The sequence below is a fragment of the Garra rufa genome, chromosome 25 (genome assembly GCF_049309525.1).
Source record: "Garra rufa chromosome 25, GarRuf1.0, whole genome shotgun sequence".
Taxonomy (NCBI): Eukaryota; Metazoa; Chordata; class Actinopteri; order Cypriniformes; family Cyprinidae; genus Garra; species Garra rufa.
In genome coordinates this window covers 18,363,366-18,373,039 of record NC_133385.1, presented here as the reverse complement: position 1 = coordinate 18,373,039, position 9,674 = coordinate 18,363,366, and the positions used below count along the sequence as shown (strand labels likewise).

At 34.1% G+C, this 9,674-nt stretch overlaps 1 protein-coding gene across 1 annotated transcript in view; it reads right to left on the bottom strand.

Annotated features, from left to right (window-relative positions):
- Nucleotides 1–9,674, bottom strand: part of LOC141301378 (transcriptional enhancer factor TEF-1-like) — a 62,470-nt gene that overhangs the window by 9,503 nt on the left and 43,293 nt on the right. Inside the window, exons 6-11 of the mRNA XM_073831618.1 lie at nucleotides 5,987–6,121; nucleotides 5,820–5,860; nucleotides 5,678–5,733; nucleotides 4,222–4,346; nucleotides 434–607; nucleotides 283–286 (exon numbers count right to left, since the gene is read on the bottom strand). Of these exons, the coding sequence (XP_073687719.1) occupies nucleotides 283–286; nucleotides 434–607; nucleotides 4,222–4,346; nucleotides 5,678–5,733; nucleotides 5,820–5,860; nucleotides 5,987–6,121 (535 nt within the window). The remainder of the gene's footprint in view (nucleotides 1–282; nucleotides 287–433; nucleotides 608–4,221; nucleotides 4,347–5,677; nucleotides 5,734–5,819; nucleotides 5,861–5,986; nucleotides 6,122–9,674) is intronic.

Sequence of the window (9,674 nt, the reverse complement as noted above, 5' to 3'; positions counted from 1 at the left end):
ATATATAAATAAATAAAGTCACAGACATTTGTAATATGAAAAAGTTTTTTTTTGTTAAGCCAAAGCCAAAGCCAAATACTCAAGAAGGCACCTCTATTTAAAATTAGTCATTAAAAATGTAAGTTTTTATATTGAAAATGCTATCTTTTAATATGAAAAGTATTTATATAAAAAAAGTGAAAAAAAAAGTTATGAATTATTATATTTAATTAAATTAATTCATTATTTACTCATTTTACACTATATTACTTATAAATAAATGTAAATTACAGAGAGTCTGACAAAACTGGAGAAAAGTGCAGGGGAAAAAAAGAAATGTGATTGGAAAATAATTGAAACTATTTGTCTTGTTTACATGAGCACCACGGGTCAATGTGCTAACAGCTACGCCATGACTTGAATGCTTAAACTGTCACAAATACTGAAGACTCACCCAGAACTTGACCAGGAAGAAGGCGTTGTGAGGTCCTTTTCCAAACAGCTCCTTCAACCCACCCTTCTTCTCAGGAAATTTGTCATAGATTTGACGAATGTCCACTGTCTCCAGGAGTGCATCGTTGTACGAATAATTCGTCTGACTGATGTGAACGAACAAATGCTTGTTGTACTGTGGAAAGAGATGGAATGAGATCAATACAACATTACTACAGGCTACCAAAAAAATGTAACTAACATACTCTTATTGTGCACAAAAACAATTGCATAAGATGTTTGTTACCAGGCCTGGAGACCTTTTTTATAGTTCAAATGCCATCCCAAATGTTGTTTGTGTGAGTAATGAAGCATTTCAGATTGCATTTGTGAGGCATTTCAGGTACGTTCTGAACCTCTTCCCCAAAGCTGAAAGTTTGTGTGACTGGACGACTGTATCGAGAGCGCAACTCGTTCTGCGTATAGCTACAAACGCAAGATTAATAGCCGCTGTCACGCCAGACCAGAGGGACAAGCATTTCATAGAGATGCTGCCAACATGATCGATTACACAGGTCTGCTTTAACACGGACGCAAGGCATTTCAGTAACCTGTAGGTCACAAGAACTTCTTCCCAGGTCTCACTTTTAATCTACAAATGCTGTTTTGTCTTCATTGTCTGGAGTGTAGTCAGATCAGTGCTTAAATAGGACATTCAGCATCGGTCTGATGATTTGAAGACACTTTAAAAAATGAAAAACGTCTGTCATTAATTACTCACCCTCATGTTGTTACAAAGCCATAAGACCTTTGTTAATCTTCAGAACACAAATTAAGATATTTTTGATGGAATCCAAGAGCCCTGCATAGACAGCAATGCAACTACAACGTTCAAGGCCCAGAAAGGTAGTAGGACATTCTTTTAAATTTTGGGTGAACTATCCCTTTAAGAATCCCACTTCTGGATGACAACTGGCTCATAATAAAGCATGTTCAGAGCTACACTTCTGGGTTCTTCTAGTTTACCAGAAAAGTTCTGTTTTAGCTTAGTTTTTTTTTTTTTTTTTAATTGAGCTGAAAATAATTTTGGAGGAGATTTGAGGTTTTGTAGATTTCCATTATTATCAGTGGATCAGGAAAAACGCAGGATGTGACCTCGGTCATCATGACCATCTCTAATAAGAGCGTAGATTTGCACTTGTCTAAAGCATCACACAAGGTCGATGACTCAAGGCTAAATGCTAGGGATGCACCGAAATGAAAATTTTTGGCCGAAACGGAAAACCGAAAAAGAGGAAACCAAGGCCGAAAACCAAAACACCGAAAGAATTATGCCAATTATTAGTACCATTGCATTTATGGCTATGACTGTGTACGAATCTTACTAAAATCAAGACATTGCAATTGCATAAATTAATATTAAAGTTTCAAAGAATAAATCAATTATATTCATTTAAACAATTATTATCAATCAAGTATTATATTACTTAAATAACATATACATATATTTTACTGCCTTTGTTTAAATTTTGTTTAATTGTTTACATTTTTATAACACATTATCTTGTGGATCCATCAGTTCACATTTACAACTCTACGTGCTTCTCTTCCAGCAGGAGGCGCTGTCAGAATAATATTACACAAAGCAGCGCAGCAAATGACTTTGAAACGTGCAGCGCTCATATTTATTCAATGGATAGCCTTTTGAAGTTTCATCGCAATTCTTGTCTTTCCGTCCCCACATTTAAGACCACCTGAAATCATTATTAAGACTTTCTTAACCCATAATAACACAGCAGTCATCAATACAAATTAAGAGCTTTATTTCAAGAACCGACTTTCAAAAACAAACCTTACACAAAATACATTTCTTTTTATTTTTTTTTTCCCACCATGTTCGGGGCACAAGAAAATATTAGGGGACGAAATTAATATCAGCATATGAAGTATAATCGTCTCTCATTGTCTGTGAAAGAATGCACATCAGATGCTGAAAGTCAGTTTTTACTTTCACTTTAACATATTGCGCAGTTTTCACGTTGCTTGTGTGATATCCATTGGCTCACCTCCATGGTTTAAAACATAAATATTTATTTGTATTTTTGGTGGCCGAATATTTGGTGCATCCCTACTAAATGCAAAATCATCAGTAATGTCTCATCAACACCAAGGATATGCAAATAAAATCTTTTTTTAGAGTAGTTTTTATATTCAAAATAAGCTGCTAAATAAGATTTTTTAAATATTATTACTTGGGTAATATTGCAATGAATTTACTATAATATTATTTATTATTTCTTAATTCTATAGAATTGGTGCACACATTTTAAGTATTCAAATCTTAGATGTTTACTAAGATCCTTCTATTATCTATTGAAACCTACAATCATATTTAAAAAGTATAAGTAAGCTTAATATATATATATAAAATCATCATTTATTGGTTATTTTCAATTATAATTTGCAACTTCCGAAAATTATATTGCATTTTATTCCATTGTTGTTTTTAATATAATTTAGATTTTTTGTGTGTAAAAAAAAAAGAAAAAAAAAGTAGTTTGCATGTAACTTTAAAGAATGTCCATTTTTCTATAATTAAACATTTTTTGCGGAAGTCTTTCCATAACATTCAGTTTTTATATGTGTACACCTGTTCTGAACTGTGCTAGCTAACCATGTGCTGATTAGTATCTTTGAGCTAGGTTCAAAAGTATCTAAAAATGTCACTACAGAAACAATCGTGACCGAAACATTTGGTGAAGTTTCAGTAGCGACATCTTTGTTTTTTTGGGTGTTATCCCATAAAATTATCACTAGTGTAACAGTCATGACCAAAACATGTCATCATTGTTTTAGTAGTGACAAAAGGGAACACATAATCCTTTATTTGAGGGAAATAAACAACATTTTACTACAGTTATGCAAATTTTTTTAGTGGTTTAGTATGTGGGTTAAAATTCAGTAATGTGGTGTGGTCGCTACCAAAACATTACTGTCACTACCGAAAATGTGCTGTCATGACCGAAACATTAGACGTTTTGTCAAAAATAAAGTATGTCGAATTACCAACTAAAATGTCATATAGATGATAGTGTTTGGTTCAGTGTATATTCAAACTGATGAATCCTTAAGTTAAAAATAAAAGTATGATCAACTTTATGCCTTTTACAAAGAAAAACTTGATTCAAAATACAACAAATCTCCTTAATCACACTTGAAATATTCTTAAAATTTTAACTGTTTACCTTTAAAAATCTTTGATAAAATAGAAAAAATATATATTTACAAGGAACATGTAAGCAAAATCTTAATAGGTCAATATAACGCTTCTTCTTAAACATATTACTGTGTTTCGGTAATAAATAATATTGCAAAACTTTCTGAAAATACAACATGAAAGTTACCGGAAAAATTACTAGAAATGTGTACCTTGAAATTTGCATACATATAAAATTTGTTGTAAAAGACATATTTTTTCAAAACGTTTCCTACTCTGACTTTGAACCAATTATGTAAAATGTCCCACATACTTTATAACATTTATTATTTAGATAAAAAATGATATTTGTTTTTATATATAATTTTTTTTCTAAATGTAACGTACATTATTTTAAAATGTTTATCAAATAATAAAAATTGCAGAGCTGTTGAAATGTGCTGCTTGTGTGTAAAAATTGTAGGTCCTCAGTAGTAAAGCTGTAAAGCAGCTGTATTTTAGAGTAGCAGTGGCGCTGCGGCTGCTAAAGCAGGTCAAGGCTGCTCTTGTGTCGCTGTGTCACTGCAGTGGTTCTGGTACGTGTGCTGACTCACTGAATCTGGGTCCCGCTGATGCTCCAGGAAGGAGGAAAACTCCACCAGCCGCAGTTTCGAGGTGCCGATAGAGCGCCCGTGCCACGCCGGGACTGCGGCTGCCAGGGATGTGGGGGACTCATAAGCTACGCACACAAAAACAGCATTTCAATGCATAAGCGGTGTATTAAAGCAATAAGCCATTAAAGGAGAAGTTCACTTCCAGAACAAACATTTACAGATAATTTACTAATTTACCCTTGTCATCTTTCGTTCTTCAGTCGTAAAGAAATTATGTTTTTTGAGGAAAATATTTCAAGTTTTCTCTCCATATAGTGGACTTCTATGGTGGCCTCGAGTTTGAACTTCCAAAATGCAGTTTTAATGAGGCTTCAAAGAGCTCTAAACAATCCCAGCCAAGAAAGAAGGGTCTTATCTAACAAAACGATCAGTTATTTTTCTAAAAAAATTGGACAATTTACATTCTTTTTAACCTCAAATGCTCGTCTTGTCTAGCTCTGCGTGAACTCTGGTTCAAGATGGTTAGGGTATGTTGAGAAACTACCATCTCATTTTCTCCTCCAACTTCAAAATCGTCCTACATTGCACGTGCACTTTGTACACACTGGGTTGGTAATGAAGATCAAACGCCCTTTACAAAAAAAGCCAAAACAGCAATGTGGGGTGATTTTGAAGTTGGAGGAGAAAATGAGATTGTAGTTTTTCAACATACCCTAACCATCTTGAACCAGAATACACAGAGTTCACACAGAACTAGACAAGACGAGCATTTGAGATTAAAAAGTATATAAATTGTAATATGTTTTAGAGAATAACCGATCGTTACTCTAGAGAATGGCTTAAATAAATAAGCAAAATAAATAAATTAATAATAAAAAAAAAAGTCGAAGAAGCCGAAGCCATAGAAACCATATACGAGAAACCTAGGCAGAAGCCAAGAAAATAAATAAATAAGTAAAAAGTCGAAGAGGCCGAAGCCACGATCCCAGCCTGGGATCGTTTAGAGCCCTTTGAAGCTGCATTTAAACTGCATTTTGAGATTCAAACTCACAGTCACCATAGAAGTCCAATATATGGAGAGAAATCCTGATTTTTTTAAATAATTTCTTTACGACAGGGGATGACAAGGGGGTGAACTATCTGTACATTTTTGTTCTGGAAGCAAACTTTTCCTTTAAGAGTAATTTAAATATAATAAATATACTGTAATTTTTTAAATTATTATTTGTTACACCAAGTAATGTACTTATTGCATTAATAAACAAATAAATCCATTAATATACATTAATAAGCATCAAACAAAAAGTAGCCGTTTTGATTTGATATTGACGTTTTGAGTGGCTCATCCAAGCAAATATAAGATCCAGAATTATTCTTTTAAAATTAAACAAAATCTAAGCAGGTATACACATTCATAAAAGTATCAAAGGCATCTGTTAACTATGAATACACACACCTGCGATGGCTGTGGCTGTCTGGATGGGGTAACTCTGCTGTGCGAACGGTTTCACACTAAAGAACAAAAGAGGTGATTATCACAAGGTGTCATTTTTAATGCACACTTTGAGTGTAAGTTAGTGTTAGTTATAAACACTTACTCTTGTGAGGAACCAGGCTGCCCTGTTGACACTTGCCAAATCTAGAAGCAAAAAGCAAATGTATTTCAGTGTTATAGTGTAAAACAATACTGATGTATTGATATATTCTTCTGCTTGTTCTTTAAATAAACGCTAAATGGTTTTAAAGTATCAGAGGTGTTTCTAACCCCTGTCGCCCCAGGCAAGGTGGGTCGTGGGAGTCCGGCGAGCCCCAGTCGGCTGTGGATGGCCGTGGCCGAGACGATCTGCGCTGAAGACATGGCCGCCATCCTGTTGATGGCATCATTCTTCATGCTTTGGTCCTTCAATGACACAGAGAAGATAAAGCTCCTGCTCCCTTACTGCTATAAAACCTTGTTCATTATTTAAACTTCCAGAGCTTCACTATACAAGCTAAATGGCAAAATAGTTTTGCCATTGACCTTTGAAACTGAACAGTGTTAAAACTCAAACTAAACAACTTCTGTCTGAACTTAATATTTACTTTTATAAAAACTTAAATAGTTTTATGTAAGCACTCAGCACAACATATAGCATACGTGAGGAACTCAAAGCTGTAAAATAAAAGGAAATTAAATTCAGCACAGAGAGCTTTATGAGTCACAGATACTACGATGTGTGAATTACTTTCAATCTACAAACACTTTAGAGCAGCAACATCCCTCAAATGTTGCTGAACTGTTGTTGTTAAAGGTTTGTGAGTTCCCAGAATTAAAGTGCGGTTAGTTTTGACTTTTTGCACACTGCGGTTGTTTGCTTTTTGCATCACCGTTAGTTGTGTGATGATTGATATCATTTACTTTCATTTTTTGACAACCTTATGTGTACATAGGCCTTGTGTGAAGGCCTTTTTGTAAGAAATGCTGTATAAATGCAAGCAGTCAGCTTGAAAGCAGCAGTCAGACTGTCTGATGAATGTGTTGCATTGTGGTCAAGCAGACTGACATGGAGCGCATATGCTTAACGGGAACCCTTGTATGGCTTAATAGAACGTAAATGATGTCTCTTACTGAAATATGTTGTAGAAAACCCATGAAAGATTTACTTTATTTAAAAAAAAAAAAATCATATTTTGAACTTTGGAGGGTGCCTTTTTGCTGGTGTAAAATGTTTGCACTCGGTAAGCTACTGCCGCTATTTTTGCCACAACACAATACAAAATAAAATACAGATTCGATGCCACAGTGTGCTGTTTTTGGTTGTAATTTTCAGTTGAAGGGCAACATGAGAAGCGATGTATGTCTTCACTGCTTTTCCTAGCAATAAGAAGAGAAGAAAAAATGGGAAGACCTGCGTTTTTGTCCTCTCCACTTTAACCCTGATGCCTTTGAGGCTTACAGTAGACCACAGCTACGCTAGATGCCATTCTGACAGGATGTAAACATGGTGATGCTTGTCATGATGCCACAGTCACTGAAGGAGTTTCTCAGTGCGGATTTCACAGGCGTTTGGACTCCTTGTGGGGAAAAATCGATGGTATTGCATTTGGTTTAAGCCTATGTTTATAATTTACCACCTGAAAGCTCTTTAAGTAGCTGTGGTCATCGTATCAGTTTTTTATTTTTCAAATTGTGTTGCAGAAATAATAGCAACAGGTAGAGCCAGTAGCTCAGCGAGTGCAACCATTTCACATAATTAAAAATAATGGCGCCCACCATAGTTCAAAATATGTATAAAACGATGTGGATTTTTAAAACAAGGTAAGTCTTTAATAGATTTTTTACTACATATTTCAGTAAGAGACATCATTTATGTTATATTAAGCCATACAAGTCTTAATACCCAGGAAAGAACAGCCTTTTGTATCATCATAGACGCTGCCAAATAAAATGAGCAACTGATCCTCTTCGCCTTGTTTCTACTTTGGCAAAAGCACCAAAAAAAAGGAAATGGAAGAACTAAAAAGAGGTTTTGCCAGTGGACTGTCATTCGCTGTTTAACCACCAGATGCCACAGCTGCTCAAAAGCATGATGCTTTGACATCCCTCCACACATCCGGTCAGCCAATGATAACATCAGTATCAACACTATACATTTTGTTGTACATAGTATAATAATAATGTACAGCTGAGGTAAAATAATCTGGTACAGAATCTGTAAAATGTTAATTATTTGACCAAAATAAGAGGGACTGACCTGAATAAGATATTTCACATAAAATACATATACATATAGTTCACAAGAGAAAATAATAGTTTGTTATAGTTTGAATTTATAAAAATGACCTGTTCAAAAGTTTACATACACTTGATTCTTAATACTGTGTTGTTACCTGAACGATCCACAGCTGTTTTTTTTTGCTTAGCGATAGTTGTTTATGAGTTTGTCCTGAACAGTTAAACTGCCTGCTGTTCTTCAGAAAAATCCTTCAGGTAGGGCTGGGCGATATGGCAAAAAAAATTATCACAATCATTTTTTTCATATCAGTCGATGTCGATAATTATCACGATAGATGTCAAATCTTTATATCTATCAATATTAAAGGTAGATTTTTACTCCTGAATGAAAGAAAAACCAGATAATTATTTATGGTTTATTGTCAGAACATGACAAATACTTTCCAAACAATGATCAATTGAGGTAGAATACAGATTATAATATTACTAGTAAAATCAACATCAGTAGAATACAATATTAGTAATATTAATAGAATATATAAAAAGTTTTTTTATAAAAAAATAAGAACTGTAATATAATACAACACTTGTAACATGACTCTGACTGTAAATGCAGAGTTAAAGTGATTTTTGAGTATATTTATCATTCAACAAAAATAAGAATAGACAAATCTTTTCAGCATGCCTATCCCTCTGTGCAACTGATTTAACACATTTTGTAAAATGTTTTAGCTGTCTGACAATATAAATACAAAATAAAAAAATGGTTCAGGGCTCTATGCTTACTTTTCTTGCTAGGAGCACTTGTGCTCCTAACTTAAAATATTTAGAGCACAGTTAAAATTTTAGGAGCAAATTCTAAACAATAATCAAAACTCTGATAAAAAAAAAGTGCCTTCCTATTACGATAATCAACCCCTTAAAGTGATTTACAGGGAAATTTAGTTTTTTACCTTTGTTTTTACCCTTTCATCTGTTTAATGAGGCTCAGAGGTGAAATGAATGCAATCAAAATCATAAATTCTTGTTGAGATTAATGTTTTTAGTATAAAATTATGACTACAGAAATATTAAAGATTTAAATAACTGAACAGATCTGCCAGCAGATGGCGGCAAGACACTGATTTAATTACTGAATCATATTCATTTGATTCGTTCGAACGGATGATTCATTCGGGATTTAAGCAAGTGACTCTCTTTATGAATGGCAAATTGAATCATTTCACTAGATTCGTTTAAAAACGCACGTTCATTCATAAATGAAACACCGCGCAGTTGTGACTTGTTTCAGATTACTTTTGACGACGAAATAGAACAAAATCAGGCAATAGTGTTATAGTCAGTCAATGTAAGTCACTTAATAATAAATTCTTGTTTATTTAACTGCTGTATTAGATCAATATGTCATTTACAAACTCCCTTAAAAATTATTAAAAGCTGTCACTCATCTTAGTTCGCGATATCACAAAGCTCTATTATAAACAACGATGCTCTCTATACTGCACAATCAGTCTCTTATTTACACTCTCTTTACACTTTATAATGAAAGGATTCGTGAGATTTGTCTGTGATACATTACTCAACCTTGCAAAAACACGTAGAAAGCTTTGAAGCTCCCCTGAGCGCAAACACAAATATGCTGATCGGGTCAGTCGCACATGGTGCTCCTAATTTTTTTTTTTTTACAGTCGCACGTACTAATTTTCAGTCGCAAATGCGAGTGAAATGGTTGCACTAC